The following is a 15,246-nucleotide window of genomic DNA, read 5'->3' as shown; positions in this document are numbered from 1 at the left end:
ACATTCGCCGTATTCTTTGAAGTTGAATTAAAACGTCCTTGCGTTATAGGAGGTAATTCAGCTCTCCAACGGCTGGGGGCAGCAGAGCACTCGGGGAGCACCGGTGGAGCGGCAGGCAGTTGCAGCCGAAGAAGCGGAAGCTGCGACCGGAAGTTAATATCCGCGGTGTCCTTGTGCGACTGTAGATCGACTGTAAAGATGAACAGGCACATATTTGTGAGTTTTCTCTCCTTAACAGCGCGTTGATGTCGCTCAGTGTCATTTTCACCCCGGGCGTTGATCACGTGTTTTACAAGCGATGACGTAAAGCAGCTGAGCGTCGCCGCGGCGGCTCACTCGTAGGGGTCAAAGCGAGTTCTTTTCGCCGGATGCCGCCGTTCTAGCATTAGCCATTAGCATCGACGCTGCCCTCCGCGGAGCGTCATTGGACCTTCAGTGGAGATCGACAGTTCCGACTTGTGTTTTTTTTAAAGCTCGTTTGACACGTTCTTCGCTTTCCCTGTGTGTGTGTGAGTGTGATGACTTTGCCTTCTCCTTGCGGTGCACAGGCTCTCCAGCAGGTGGCGCGGCGGACCCTCGTCACCTCCGCTCGCCGTCAATGGGAGAACAAGGTCCCGCAGAAGCAGAAGCTGTTCCAGGTAAAGCACGACACGCCGAGAAATAAACCAGCGGTGCTCGAACCGTGTTGTGATCCGATCGCGCGGTCCACCTTCTGTCGGTCACTGGGTTCGGTTGTGACGCTTCCCTGTTGCGTCAGTGACATTTGAGGAAGCGAAACCTGCCGCGAGCTTCTGAGGTTGGATTCAATTTGCAGAGTTTCCTGCTTGTTGAAAGCACAGTCAGAGCAGCGGTTCAAACAGTTGTTTTGTCTGACAATCATTTGTATGCGTATTTTATTTCTTTTTTCTTTTTTTTTTTAATTGTCTTTGCGCTAATTTGCCCAGTGTGGGATAAATAAAGGCTTTCTACGGAAGCGGATTGCTGCCACCCTTAAAAAAGTACGACTTTATAAACTTCACGTTATGAACGTGAAACTGTCATGTTTTTACGCGATAATTCTCACGTGATAAACGTGGTACTGAGGGGACATTGAAAACCAACGTAGCTTAATGACGGCAGAAGAGCGATCAATCACCAGCAAATGTCACGTGGGAAGTCCAGGCATTTAAAAGCTAGCTTGGCACGACTGCAGATGTCTTACGTGAAATTTGTTGGTAGTTGATCGCTGTTTTCGGACGTTGAGACGTCCCCAACCCCCTCAGTGTCGCGATATAACGTGAAAATGATCACGTAAAAACGCGATAGTTTCACGTTATAACGTGATGCTGAGCCCCGTTTTTTATTTTTTCCCCTAGGGTCACAATACGCTGCCGTAGCATTATCGTTCTAAAGAAAGGTGAAAAAAAAAATCAATTGAACTCGCGAGCTGCAGACAGGAAGTGGTTGTCGACCTTCTGAGGCCGCGTCAACATGTTTGTGATGACGTGGAGCCGTGAGCAGTTCACTCACTGGCTGCTGGTCACACAGTGGAAACCTCCACCACAAGTCCTTGGTTTAGAAGACCTGTGTGTGTGTGTGTTTGTACTGAGAGCTAACTGTCGTCATGCTTTGTGTGTGTGTGTGTGTGTGTGTGTGTGTGTGTGTGTGTGTGTGTGTGTGTGTGTGTGTGTGTGTGTGTGTGTGTGTGTGTGCAGGAGGACAACGGGATGCCGGTCCACCTGAAGGGAGGCGTCACCGACGCTCTGCTGTACAGGGCGACCATACTGCTGACCTTCCTGGGTGAGGCTCCCGGAGCAGCAGCAGCCGTTCAGGCTGCAATCAATCACAAGTGGATCAATGCAAGACAGAGAGACTGCAAACATGTTGACTCTCTCTCTCCCTCTCTCTCTCCCTCTCTCTCTCTCTGGCGCCCCCCTCAGGATGCGGCTACGTGGTGTACGAGCTGGGGAAGGCGGCGTTCCCTCAGAAGAAGTGATGAAAGCGACCCCTCCTCCTCCTCCTCCTCCTCCTCCTCCCTCCAGCCGGTGCTCCGCTCTCTCTTGCTATAGAACATTTATTTTCATGTTCATGGGATCAATAATTTATTTCTTGTACTCTGCCGCTCTCTGACGCTCTGAGGATCAATAAAATAAAAAAAGCTTCTCATGACCAAAAACATGTGTGATGTCTGCGAGTTGTTCGTGTTCACACCAACTGGTTCTGACTGCTGGGGCCACAGTGGACAGTGGGGGGGGGGAGCGGTTGCAACCACATCAGTGTCTGTGAAGCCCCACCAGGGTGTTTAACTCTTAGAACCATCCAGAACCACCAGGGTGTTTAGCTCTTAGAACCTCCCAGAACCACCAGGGTGTTTAGTGCTTAGAACCACCCAGAACCTCCTAGAACCACCCAGAACCACCAGGGTGTTCAGCTCTTTATTGAAATGACTCTGCAAACATGGACCTGATCAGAAAGCCTAACGGGTCGCACGTGGCCCCCAGGGCCGTAGTTTGTCCATACTTGGTGTAGACCAATAGGAATCTGAAGCTCAAAGATGAACGACTTGAATCAGGTAAAATATATATCTATATTTTCAGATGCACCTCAAAGTTTCTTTAAGTTGAAGGAAGAGTTTTCTTTTTTTGAAGTGTAATGCCGCTGTTCAACTTGTGACCACTAGGTGGTAGTGTCGCTAAAGAAATGAAGGGGGCGCAGCTGAGCTCCGGAGGTGTCGGAGCGGCGAGAGACCCAGGCGACCCGCCGGTGTGTGGATGGGCTGAGCGTCGGTGGGCGTGGCCTGTTCTTCCTCCACACCTGCACCAACCAATCAGGTGACCTTCAGCTTCCATCACACAAAAATAATGAAAATATAATATAAGATAAAAAAAACTGAAATCTTCAGGATGTTTGCCACCTTGATGAAATCAAGCGGTGCTGTTCAGGTAGCGGCGCCCCCTGCTGGGAGGGGGAGGGACTGCTGTCACTCATCGTGGTGGGGACTTCCGGCTGGACGGCGATAGTTTGACTCCTTTGGAACACTGAACCGGATGGTTTTAGATACTGGAGTTATGGAAATGACCCCCCACCCCCCCTCCTCATTCTGCCAGGCCGCGGTCGGCCTGTAGGGGCGCTAGAGAGAGAGAGAGAGAGAGAGAGAGAGAGAGAGAGCGCGCTGCTGATTAATGGATATTTCCACGACCTGCACCACAGTTTGGCGGGAACTGATTGCAGCTCCGCTCACCTGGTGTGAACCAACCGCTGCTGCTGCTACTGCTGCTGCTGCTGCTCACTGGCTGACTGTCAATAAAGTTTCCTTTGTTAATTGTTGCAGTTTGTTGCTGCTGCGTCATCAGTTCCTGCCAAGGAGCCCCAATAGCAGCGGGGCTTTTTCTTTTTTTCTTCTTCTCTTTTCTTTTCTTTCTTACTGCAGCGTAATATTTTCCTGCTGCTTCCCGACACCCAGACTGCTTGACGGTGCGGGACTCTGGCCGCACAGAAGCTCCCATCACCGGAAAGGAATGCAGAAAATGTAAAAGTTTCCGTGTGTGTGTGTGTGTGTGTGTGTGTGTGTGTGTGTGTGTGTGTGTGTGTGTGTGTGTTTGAGTGAGTGAGTGAGAGAGAGAGAGAGAGAGAGAGAAAAAAAAAACATCGCCAGCAGTTTGCAGGACGGCTGGTGACGTCAGAGAGGGAGGGAGGGGGGGGCCGGCTGATGGAGCAGCCCTCCCCCCTCCCCCCTCCGTTAAGAGGCTCGTGGCGTGGAGACCCTTTCCACTCTCACCCCCGGACCTCCTCAGACTGCGGTCCTCCTCCTCCTCCACCTCCTCCTCCTCCTCTTCATCCTGAGAAGCGACTCCTTCACCTCCGCTGCTCTCCATCCTGCAGCTGCTGGACCAGCAGGTCAGTCCTCCACCTTCCTCTCCTCCTCCTCCTCCTCCTCCTCCTCGTCCTCCTCGCTGCTGCTGCTGGTTTCTAGCTTGGTGCGGATGATGGTGAAGACTCTGAGCTCTTCATCATCTTCACCTCTGCTCCTGCCTCCTGTCACCTGGACGAGGTTCTAGACGAGGTTCTGGAGGAGGTTCTAGACGAGGTTCTGGAGGAGGTTCTAGACGGTTCCAGGTCTTTGCTGGACTGTTTGAAGCAGCGTCTTTGTCGCGACTCTTCCAAGGACTTTAGGATTTTAGTCTCGCGCTCTTCTCTCACCTTTCAAACTACGCTGGTTCGCCGGGACGGCTCGAGGCTGCGCGCGGCTCTCACCACCGCCTTCCTTCTCCTCCCGCAGCCCCGTTCACGCGCTGCTGAGCCGCGGACGCGCCGAAGATGAAGAGCCGTGTGTGCGTGGCGGCGGCGGCCCTGCTGGTGGCGCTGCTGCTCTCCTCCGGCCAGGCCCAGGGTCAAGGTAAAGCCTCCCTCCGCTCCTGCTGCTCCTGCTCCTCCTGCTGCTCCTCCTGCTGCTGCTCCTCTCTGATGCATCTTCAGCCTGAATAAAAAAGTTCACCGAGGGGAAAAAAACCAACTCTTGTCAGTTGATTTATTGGAACAGTTTGATGCCAAATGCTCTCTTCTCCTTCTTCTCCTTCTTCTCCTTCTTCTTCTTCCCCTTCTTCTTCTCCTTCTTCTCCTTCTTCTTCTTCCCCTTCTTCTTCTTCTTCTTCTTCTTCTCCTTCTCCTTCTTCTCCTTCTTCTCCTTCTTCTTCTCCTCCTTCTTCTTCTTCTCCTTCTTCCTTTCTTCTCCTTCTTCCTTTTCTTCTTCTTCTCCTCCTTTTTATCGCCTTCTCTCCAGTAAGCACATTTTTCTGCCTTCAGAAATATTTCCCCTGGAAAGCTTCAAAGATCTGCTTTGAATTTGTGGCAAGAAACTTTTTTTTTTTTTTTAAATCTCCTGTCAATTTTCTTGACGAGAAGAAGAAGAAGAAGAAGAAGAAACTCAGCCGTCGTTTTGACTGAAATTATACACACAGCATTATTATTATTATTATTGTTGTCATTTAAAGAACCAACTTGATGTTTTTCAGTTTTTTGTCCTTTAGTTGGAAGTCAACAAACTGTTTCCTGCTGATGGTTGGTAGCTGATTTAATTGTCTTTGTGTTGGAGGCCCCCGCCCCCCCCTTTCCTCCTCCTCCCCCATATCTACTCCCCCTCCTCCCCCTCACAGATGTAGTTTGACTCGACCTCCAGCAGGAGAAGCTCTCGTTCAAAGTCTGTCGTTAGAGAGAGAGAGAGAGAGAGAGAGAGAGAGAGAGAGAGAGAGAGAGAGAGAGAGAGAGAGAGAGAGAGAGAGAGAGAGAGACGGCTCCTGGCCAAGTTTCCTCTCAGTGATGGAACTGAGAGACAAAATATGAGTTTCTCATTATTTTCCAGCCGTCTGAGTGGAAGAGGAAGAAGAGGGGGAGGAGGAGGAGGTGGGGAGGGGAGGACGCAGGGCAGGAGGAGGAATGGAGAGGGAGCAGAGGGAGGGGGGAAGGGAGGAGGGTCTCTGGATTTTCTCTCCGGATGAAATGAGGAGAGAAAGTGCAGGAGAAACCTGTCCTGCAGGAGGAGGTGGAGGAGGTGCTGCTGGCTAACTCCTCCTCCTCCTCCTGCTCCTCCTCTCTGGTGGCCCATCCCATCAGTGTCGTCGGCCAACAGGGGGCGTCTGCCTCACCTCCTCCTCCTCCTCCTCCTTCCCAGCTGAGACATTTCACAGCCTGGATGCACTGTGTGTGTGTGTGTGTGTGTGTGCGTGCGTGCGTGCGTGCGTGCGTGTGTGTGCGTGTGCGCGCGCGCCCGCGTGCTCATTTTGACCCCGCTGGAAACGGAAGCAGCCGTCCGGTGGCCCCTGATTGGACTCAGCAGGTTGGTGGCTCCGCCCACTCCTCGCCGTGCGGCCCCTCCCCCACCCGTCAAGCCTCCGTCCGGTGGTCAGCTGACCTCGGCGTCCGTCGCGGCTTCACGACAATATTTCACCGTGATATTCTTCACACACACTGAAAACCCCCCCCGACCGGTTTCGGTTGGTGGTTGAGACTCACAGCTAATGCTAATGCTAATGCTAACGCTAACTGTACGGCTTTAGGTGGAGCCGGCTCATTGCTTTCCACGGCAGCTAGCAGCGGGCTCTTTAGCCAGTGTCGCTAAAGGTTAGCACGTGAACAGTAGAATCGTCCGCTGAGAGAGTTTCAGGAAGTCGCAGAGGAAGCAGGAAGTTCTCACGGACCAATCAGGTGAGATTAAACGGGTGGGCTCTGTACCGGCGTTAACGGCTGTGTAGCTAGCGTTGATGTTTCTGCGTGACGGTTTTAAAATGGAATGTTTTTTTTCTTAGTCCGCTTTTATTGCCATCGTAGTCGTTTGATGTTCATAGACGTTGCAGTTCCTCTGCCAACCAGCGGGGGAAAATTTACTGCAATTATTTAAACTTTGATCGTAGCTACATCTTTTTTCAGCTAATTCTTCGCCACGGTCAGAACTCTGTTGCGCTGATGCTAATGTTAATGCAAAAACAGAAATGTTGTTTTTCCGACAAGCTAGTGAGCGAGGCTAATGAGCGAGGCTAGCCACGACCTTTGAACCCCAACCTGAAGAATATCACCCTGAAATATTTCCCCCCCACCCCCTTAAACACCCACCTCAGCCTGTACATGGACGCTGTTTGTGTGTCTCTCCCTCCAAGTTGTTGTTGTCGTCAACAACTTTTCATGTACACGCACTGCTGCATGATCGCCCCCTGGTGTCCGGAGTGACCAGCAAGGGTCCTTTAACCTCTGTGTGTGTGTGTGTGTGTGTGTGTGTCCGTGGTGTGTTAATTAGCAACAATTAGCTGGAGGAGGTGTTTGTTTGTGTTTGAAAAAAGATGTACACACGTCCCCGGGGCTGTTGTGTAATCTTTTGGGAGGTTTGCAATGGAGGCGTTCGCTCGGACCGTCGTCCATTGTACAATCAGCTCGGCAGGGGCCCAGCAATCCAGCGCCACCTGGTGGATTGAGCTCATGGAGCGCCTGCACGTTGGGGGCAGCCGCTGCATGTTTGTCACATGATTGTGAAAAAAAAGGCTCTGTGTGTGTGTGTGTGTGTGTGTGTGTGTGTGTGTGTGTGTGTGTGTGGGAGCAGAGAAAGGCCAAGATTTGGATCCTTAAAAATAGACAAAACCCCCAAAAATATGCTTTTATTTTGAAATGTTCCTTTAAATTTTGCCATAAAGTTTTTTTTGGATCAAATCTTTCCTTGCTTCCATTGTGTCAGAGTCACAATAAAACCCAGCGGCTCTTTAAATCCTCTGTGTGTGTGTGTGTGTGTGTGTGTGTGTGTGTGTGTGTGTGTGCGTGTGTGTGTGTGTGTGTGTGTGGTTGAGCTGGTCCACAGCTCAAACTGAGGTCATTTTATCCGCTGACGACCAAATGACTCCCACTCAGTGTGTTGTTGTCGTCGTCGTTGTGTTGTGTGACATTACACTGACAATACACAATATAACAACAATACACAGCTGCTGGCGGGGCTCACGGGGCTAACGGCGCCCCCTGGCTGTCTCCCCCCTGCAGTGGCTCCTCCCTCCAACCTGAGGTTCAGGATCCTGAACGAGAACACGGTGCAGATGTTGTGGGTCCGGTCCGCCTCCAGGATCCAGGGCTACAGGATCCAGGTCACCTCCGACACAGGTGAGCGCCTGCCCCCCCACCTGGCCATTCTCCGCCCCCCTCCACCTGGCCAGGGTCCGCCCCCAGCTGCTCAGTGCGAGTTTTCTTCCAGGTTAATGACCCCTTCCTCCTCCTCCTGCTGCCCCCCCTCTTCCTCCTCCTTCTCCTTCTCCTCCTCCTCTTCTTCCTTCTCCAAACTCCCCCCTCCTCCTCCGCCTCCTCCCTGCAGAGGAGGTGGTGAAGGAGCTGACCCTTCCTCCGACGGCCACCAGGACGTCCATCTCTGACCTCAGTGCAGACGTGGACTACGTGGTCACCATCACCTCCTACTCCGGCTCTGAGGAGAGTCTGCCAATCAGCGGCCAGATCACACGTGAGTCACGCACGAGCACGGCCAATCGGATCCCTCCGTCTCTTCACTTACTTCCTGCCGACGCAGCTCAACCACCTGTGTGTGTCCTCCAGTGGAGTCCAGCGGTGGCGGAGCGTCCAGAGGACCATCCAGGAAGCCCAGCGCCTCCGTCAGTAAGTTCACAAGGTCGTCTGATGACATCACTTCCTGTTGGGGTGGCGCTGCACTACTGCAGCTCAGTACGCCGCTGTTTTGACTGGCCAAGACTAAGCACGCTAGCCTTGGCTAGCCACGCTAGCCTTGGCTACTGATGCTAGCCGAGGCTAACCACGCTAGCCAAGGCTACTGATGCTGGCCGAGGCTAACCACGCTAGCCAAGGCTACTGATGCTAGCCAAGGCTAACCACGCTAGCCAAGGCTACTGATGCTAGCCAAGGCTAACCATGCTAGCCAAGGCTACTGATGCTGGACAAGGCTAACCACGCTTATCAAGGCTACTGATGCTAGCCGAGGCTAACCATTCTAGCCAAGGCTACTGATGCTGGACAAGGCTGGTCATGCTAGCCAAGGCTAACCGTGCTCTCCAAGGCTAACCCCCCCCCCTCCCCTCCCCTCCCAGAATGCTCGGCGGGCGCCGTGGCCGACCTGCTCTTCCTATTGGACGGCTCCTGGAGCATCGGCCGTGGCAACTTCAAGCTGCTGCGCGGCCTGGTGGCGGCCGTGGCCACCGCCTTCCAGGTGGGCGAGGACAAGACCCGGGTGGGCGTGGTCCAGTACGGCGATGACGCTCGCACCGAGTTCAGCCTCAACAGTCACATGACCCGGCCGGCGCTGCTCCGCGCCATCGGCTCGCTGGCGTACAAAGGAGGCGGGACCAGGACAGGTGACCTTTGTTGACCTTCAGACTAGAACACACCTATTTTCTACCTTATTCGAGAAAAACATTGAGACCCTTGAGTGATTTGAGTGCTGAGCGCCACCTACAGGCTCTGACTCTCCTGCCCCTAACCCCCCAGGCGAGGCCCTGGACCTGGTCCTCAGGACCTCCTTCAGCGAAGCCTCTGGCGGCCGACCAGACTTCCCCAAGGTCCTGCTGCTGGTGACGGACGGCCGCTCGGACGACCAGCTGGAGGTCCAGGCCCGGCAGCTCCGAGGCCGAGGGGTGGAGATCTTCGTCCTGGGTGGGTCCTCGCACCTCCTCCTCCTCCTCTTCCTCCTCTTCCTCCTCCACTCAGCAGAGTTCCGTCTCCTGCCGCTCTGTCGGTCTTCCTGCACCCTGACAGACCGACAGAGCCGCCGCCGTTGTTGTTGTTGTTGTTGTTGCTATGGAGACGGAAACTGTTTGGCCGGCCGAGACTCTCAGGAAGCAGCAGGAAGCTGCTGCTGCTGCTGCTGCTCAGGGAGCAGTGAGAAACATCCTGGAGCTTAGAAAATATGAATCTACCTCCTCGCCTACCATGAGTCTGTGCAGAACCTCTGGGGTTCTTTGGTCCTGCAGGAGCTGCTGAAGAGGTCAGAGTGTCAGCAGCAGCAGCAGCAGCAGCAGGTTCCTATTTACTGGCTGTGAGCTCAGAGTTTCCAGCCTGTTGCTGATCAGCTGCAGAACATGGGAACAACTGTTCCACATCAGAAGGTTCTACGCTGCAGCTCTGCTACTATTTATGGGTCTGGATGAGCTTGGTGCTTGAGGTCCAACACGCAGTGAGGTTCTCATTAGGCCGCAGACGTCCTCCAGCTGGACTCGTCTTCGTGACTCAAGAGTTTTTCTTCTCCATTCTGTGGTTTGTGTGCAGGCGTCCAGCAGGCGGACGAGGAGGAGATGAAGCTGATGGCCTCCAGGCCTCACAAGACCCACATCTTCAGTGTGGCCTCCTTCCAGGACCTCAAGAACGTCCAGGAGGAGCTTGTCACTCGGCTGTGTGCCGCCGTGGATGAGCAGCTCAACTCACTGGTCAGCGGTGACGAAGGTGAGCTGGACCCCAGAACTCTGCCAGAATCACCAGGAACCATCCTGTTCTGGACCGTCTGAGCCCCTTCTTCTGGTCCTGGTCCTGGTCCTGGTTCTTCTTCTTGTTCTGGTCCGAACCTTTTAAACTTATATTTTTTCTTCTGGCCCTGCAGCGGTGGAGCCGGCCTCCAACCTCCAAGTCCTGGAGGTGGCCTCCAAGTCTCTGCGGCTGAGTTGGGAGCCCTCGGTGGGTGAAGCTACGGGCTACAAGGTCCAGATGATCCCCATGACGGCTGCGGAGGACGGGAGCAGCAGGAGGCAGGAGCTGTATGTTGGCGCGGGCCAAACCTCACTGGTGGTGCGAGAACTTTCTCCAGACATCCAGTACCAGGTCAACCTGTTCGCCCTTAAGGGCCTGACGCCCAGCGAACCCCTCACACTCCTGCAGAAGACCCAGCCAATCAAGGTGTCCCTGGGTGAGGAACTTCCCATCCTGCTCCTCCTCCTCCTCCTCCTACTCTTACTACTGGTCTTCCTCCTGCTCCTGGTCCACCTCCACTTCCTCCTCCATCTCCACCTGCTCCTGCTGACCTCCTGCTCCTTCCTCCAGAATGTTCTCTGGGCCTGGAGGTCCAGGCCGACGTAGTCCTCCTGGTGGACGGCTCCTACAGCATCGGCCTGGCCAACTTTGCCAAGGTCCGGGCCTTCCTGGAGGTCCTGGTCAATACCTTTGACATCGGGGAGGACAAGGTCCGGATTGGCCTGGTCCAGTACAGCCGGGACCCTCACACCGAGTTCTACCTGGACACCCATCACCACCTGGAGGCCGTGGTGGCCGCGGTGAGGAGCTTCCCGTACCGCGGCGGATCCACCAACACGGGTCGGGCCTTGACCTACGTGCGGGAGAGGGTCCTGCGGGAGTCCCGGGGGGCCCGCGCCGGCGTCCCCCGCGTGGTCATCCTCATCACCGACGGCAAGTCGTCCGACGCCTTCCGGGATCCGGCCTCTCAGTTGAGGAGCTCCGACGTGGAGGTGTTCGCCGTGGGCGTGAAGGACGCCGTGCGCTCGGAGCTGGAGGCCATCGCCAGCCCGCCGGCCCGCAGCCACGTCTACACCGTGGAGGACTTTGACGCCTTCCAGAGGATCTCCAAGGAGCTCACGCAGGCCATCTGCCTGAGGATCGAGCAGGAGCTGCAGCGGCTCAACCGGCTCAGTGAGTAGAAAACCCCTCATCTCCACCTCCTGCTCCACGCCGACGACGCTCTGCTAGAGCTCCCGGTTCAGTTTTTGTAGTGTTCTAGAGTCTCTCTGGTGACAAGAAGAACCCTTTAGAGTCCAAAGTGAGTTCTTAAAAGGTTTCAGGGGCCTCACGGGCTGATCAGGTGACCAGCAGAAACACTATGGTGCAGAGTCACATGTCCTTCTGGAACCTGGAACCAGCAAAAACCAAGATTGTTGTGTAGGACTCTAGTGGGTCCTGGACCTTCTGGCCTGCTCCACCTCCCGGGTGAAGGTCAGGGTCTGGTTCCTCCGGTTGCTCTGGTTCCTCCGGTTCCTCTGGTTCCTCTGGTTCCTCCGGTTGCTCTGGTTCAGTTCCTCCAGACTCTGAAGCCACCTGATGGAGTCACTCCTGTGTTGCGATGGTGCTGAGGAGAGTCTTGGCTGAATGAACTCACTCTTCTGACTCTTTGTTTGAAACTCTGATTCTGATTGGACGCTGGAGACTCAGTCAAACTGCTGGTTGTCACGGGAAAGATAAATCTGCTCGTCGAGTCACCGTGCGGCCGGCCAACCAATGACCGCCAATGGCGACACACGACCTCATCGCCTCGGCTGTGTGGGGGGGCGGGCTTGTGGGCGTGGCCAGCAGAAGCGTCCAGGCACTGGTGGACGTGTGAGGAGCTTTAATGTGACTTTTCCAGACGTGTTGCTCTCAATGTGTTGAGCACATGTTTCCTCCGTTTGATCTGGAAGCAGCAGCAGAGGAGAAGAAGAAGAAGAAGTGGGTCAGACAGCCCACGTCACCCTGAACCTACTGAACCAGACCAGACCAGTCTGCCTGTCTGTCTGTCTGCCTGCCTGCCTGTCTGCCTGTTGGTCTGCCTGTCTGCCTGTCTGTCTGCCTGTCTGCCTGCCTGTCTGCCTGCCTGCCTGTCTGTCTGCCTGCCTGTCTGTCTGTCTGTCTGCCTGTCTGCCTGCCTGTCTGTCTGCCTGTCTGTCTGTCTGCCTGCCTGCCTGTCTGTCTGCCTGCCTGCCTGTCTGCCTGTTGGTCTGCCTGTCTGTCTGTCTGTCTGCCTGTCTGCCTGCCTGTCTGCCTGCCTGTCTGTCTCTCTGCCTGCCTGCCTGTCTGTCTGCCTGCCTGTCTGTCTGCCTGTCTGCCTGTTGGTCTGCCTGTCTGTCTGTCTGTCTGTCTGTCTGTCAGGTGCATTGTGGGTAATGGGCTGATGGAGTCCTGCTACAGCAGCCTAAACATCTGCTGTTCCGTCAGCTCCTCTGGGAAAGGCTCCCTCTGTTGGCCAGGAGGTGGAGAACATGCTCCTCCTCCTCCTCCTGCTCCACCTCCTGCTTCTGCTCCTCCTCCACCTCCTGCTCCTGCTCCTGCTCCTGCTCCTGCTCCTGCTCCTGCTCCACCTCCTGCTCCTCCTCCACCTCCAGCGAGAACCTCCTGATGGTGGTGACGAGATTTTGGAACTGCTGAAGATGTGGAATGTCAAGCGGTTCCAGACCAGTGCTGTGATTTATGACTCCACCTCCTCAGAGGAGCTTATTCTTCTTCAGTGGTGCCTGAGGTTCTGAGCGGGTCTGTCCGGATTCAGCTGACGTTCAACCTTCTCCTCCTCCTCCTCCTCCTCTTCCTCTGTGCAGGGCTGCTCCAGCCCGGGGCCCTCGCCTTCTCCGACGTGTCCTCCAGGAGCTTCAGGACCTCCTGGGAGATGGAGCCCAGCGCCGACCTGGAGTCCTTCCTGGTCCAGTTCCGACCGGCAGACAACCCCGACGCCCACTGGGTGGTGCTGTCGGTGCCGGGTGGCGAGCGCAGCGCCCTGCTGCCGCACATGCAGCCCCTCACCCGCTACCTGGTGGAGGTCCAGGCCCAGTACCCGAAAGGCTTGAGTCTTCCAACCAGCGGCCAGGAGACCACGACAGAAGGTACTTGAAGGAGGCTCTGGCCCCGCCTCCCCAGCCTCCTCTCCCCCCGACCCCTCTGACTTGTCTGTCTGTCTGTCTGTCTGCAGAACATGGCTCCGTCAGGAACCTCCAGGTGTCCCAGGAGACCACCCACAGCTTCAGGGTCTCCTGGCAACCGGCACTCGGAGACGTCACCCGCTACCGTCTGTCCTACCGCCCCCTGGAGGAGGAGGAGCTCCAGGGGTCAGAGGTCACCACGTCCGGCCCGGAGACGGAAGCGGTATTGACGGGGCTCCGCCCCCAGACCACCTACCGGGTCACCGTCACCCCCGAGTACCAGAGCGGAGCCGGAGAACCACTGCAGGTCGACGGCACCACCAAAGAAGGTCAGCACAGCTTCCAGAGTCCAACCTGTAGGGGGCGGTAGAGACGTAGGGACGGGGTCCCAGCCCAGGGCTGGTCCAGCTTCACACAGCAGGGGGAGGAGCCTGGAGAGCTGTGGGATAATCCTTAAAGAGCTGTAGGAGGAGTCAGCAGAGCAGTAGGAGGAGCCAGCCCCAGACCTTCTAGCAGGAATCACTTTTATCCCACATCTCTTGGCCTCCAGCAGCCACTCAGAAGGTCGGCAAGGTGGACCAGTGACTCGGTGACTCAGTGACTCAGTGACTCAGTGACTTGTTCCTCTTCATGTCTTGCCACTGAGGAGTTGCACTGTCCGACCTGACATGCTGGTCAGCAGCCCAGAGACGACCAGGCTGGACATCACATGACCTCCTGTCCTAGCTGGAGTCACCCTGGAGTCACGCTGGAGTTCTACTGGAGTTCTGCTGGCGTCAGCGGTCCTCTCACATCTTCTCACATTCAGGAAACACTTTATTTTTCCAGCCGCTGGTTCCTGAAGATCAGCTGGAGGCTAGACTGTGGTTCACACTCCTGGTCTAAGCTGTGGAGGACCACCACCATCATCATCATCATCATCATCATCATCAGAACTGATGTTTGTCTGCTGCAGCTTCAGGCTCCGGTCAGATGAAGATCAACCTGGAGGAAGCATCAGGCTGCACTCTGAGCTTCTCACACTGGCTTCCAGTCCTCAGCCTCAGGTTCAGACTCAAGCTGCAGGACTTCTGCCCTGGTGTGATCCTGCAGAAAGCTGGCGGAGATGTTTGGAAGCGTCACATCATGGAACAAGAGGATCTTGGAGAACTTGAATTCTGATGCCGGTCCAAACCAAACCAGGTTGGTTTGAAGGAGGTCCACTTTTAGTGCCCAAGTGTCTTAGAAGTTCATTCAGGTTCCTCCTAGGTCCTCCAGGTCCCCCATGGTTGCTACTAGTTCCTCCAGGTTCCTCCAGGTTCTTCCTAGTTCCTCCTAGGTCCTCCTAGTTCCTCCAGGTCCCCCATGGTTGCTACTAGTTCCTCCAGGTTCCTCCAAGTTCTTCCTAGTTCCTCCTAGGTCCTCCTAGTTCCTCCAGGTCCCCCATGGTTGCTACTAGTTCCTTTAGGTTCCTCCAGGTTCCTCCTAGGTCCTCCATGGTTGCTACTAGTTCCTCCAGGTTCCTCCAGGTTCCTCCTAGGTCCTCCATGGTTGCTACTAGTTCCTCCAGGTTCCTCCTAGGTCCTCCATGGTTGCTACTAGTTCCTCCAGGTTCCTCCAGGTTCCTCCTAGTTCCTCCTAGGTCCTCCAGATTCCATGTCTTTGCTCCTGCTCAGCTCTGGCTCATAAAGCAGGAACGTCCCAGAGCTCTTAGTCATGTGTTCCTGCGGTGAGACGTCTAATTATTCCGTCTCCTTGATGGACTTTTAATAGCTTCCATCTTTGAAAACACTCTCATCTGCCAGGAGGTCCAAACGGCTCCTCGGTTCCTCAGAGTCCTCCTCCACTCAGCCAGGTGACCTTCTTGTCTTGCAGACGGAGGTCCTCCCACCCAGCTGGTCACCAGCGACGTCACCGACTCCAGCTTCGTCGCCTCCTGGACGGCGGCGCCCGGCGACGTGCAGAGCTACCGGGTCCGCTGGCAGTCGCAGTTCACCGGCGAGAACGGCGAGACCACGGTGCCGGGTCACGTGACCAGGGCGGAGCTACGGCCACTGAGCCCCGAGACCCCCTACCGGGTGTCCGTGGTCGCCACTTACCAGGACAAGGACAGCGAGCCGCTGAGCGGGCTGGAGACCACCGATGGTAAGGAGCACTGGGAGCACTGGGAGCACTGGGGACAGTGGAAGCACTG

The 15,246-nt window shown here is 55.4% G+C and overlaps 2 protein-coding genes across 3 annotated transcripts in view; both read left to right on the top strand.

Annotated features, from left to right (window-relative positions):
- Positions 1-82: 82 nt before the first annotated feature.
- Positions 83-2,157, top strand: cox7a2a (cytochrome c oxidase subunit 7A2a). The gene is made up of 4 exons (XM_076015392.1): positions 83-216; positions 549-638; positions 1,695-1,779; positions 1,920-2,157. Exons 1-4 carry the CDS (start codon positions 199-201, stop codon positions 1,973-1,975), a joined length of 249 nt encoding a protein of 82 aa, XP_075871507.1. The 5' UTR covers positions 83-198; the 3' UTR covers positions 1,976-2,157.
- Positions 2,158-3,418: 1,261 nt separating this feature from the next.
- The window catches only part of LOC142881231 (collagen alpha-1(XII) chain-like), a 42,401-nt gene continuing 30,573 nt past the window's right edge, over positions 3,419-15,246 (top strand). For both annotated transcript variants that reach the window (XM_076015375.1, XM_076015376.1), the window contains exons 1-13: positions 3,419-3,876; positions 4,259-4,375; positions 7,495-7,611; positions 7,820-7,963; positions 8,056-8,115; positions 8,562-8,825; positions 8,959-9,123; positions 9,736-9,909; positions 10,064-10,366; positions 10,501-11,103; positions 12,756-13,037; positions 13,124-13,402; positions 14,928-15,197. In XM_076015375.1, coding sequence (XP_075871490.1) covers positions 4,297-4,375; positions 7,495-7,611; positions 7,820-7,963; positions 8,056-8,115; positions 8,562-8,825; positions 8,959-9,123; positions 9,736-9,909; positions 10,064-10,366; positions 10,501-11,103; positions 12,756-13,037; positions 13,124-13,402; positions 14,928-15,197 — 2,740 coding nt within the window. In that variant the 5' untranslated portion in view covers positions 3,419-3,876; positions 4,259-4,296. The remainder of the gene's footprint in view (positions 3,877-4,258; positions 4,376-7,494; positions 7,612-7,819; positions 7,964-8,055; positions 8,116-8,561; positions 8,826-8,958; positions 9,124-9,735; positions 9,910-10,063; positions 10,367-10,500; positions 11,104-12,755; positions 13,038-13,123; positions 13,403-14,927; positions 15,198-15,246) is intronic.

Source organism: Nelusetta ayraudi, unplaced genomic scaffold (assembly GCF_046127955.1).
Source record: "Nelusetta ayraudi isolate G7.1 ecotype Tasmania unplaced genomic scaffold, CSIRO-AGI_Nayr_v1 ptg000188l, whole genome shotgun sequence".
In the NCBI taxonomy this organism is placed as follows: domain Eukaryota; kingdom Metazoa; phylum Chordata; class Actinopteri; order Tetraodontiformes; family Monacanthidae; genus Nelusetta; species Nelusetta ayraudi.
Note: the sequence above shows the minus strand (reverse complement) of the source record. Positions and strands in the feature narration are given on the sequence as shown.

Bases quoted from the DNA above. Each gene is read 5' to 3' on its own strand.
- cox7a2a (XM_076015392.1), top strand. The intron at 639-1,694 runs GTAAAGCACGAC...GTGTGTGTGCAG, and splicing joins AGAAGCAGAAGCTGTTCCAG to GAGGACAACGGGATGCCGGT. The intron at 1,780-1,919 runs GTGAGGCTCCCG...CGCCCCCCTCAG, and splicing joins CATACTGCTGACCTTCCTGG to GATGCGGCTACGTGGTGTAC.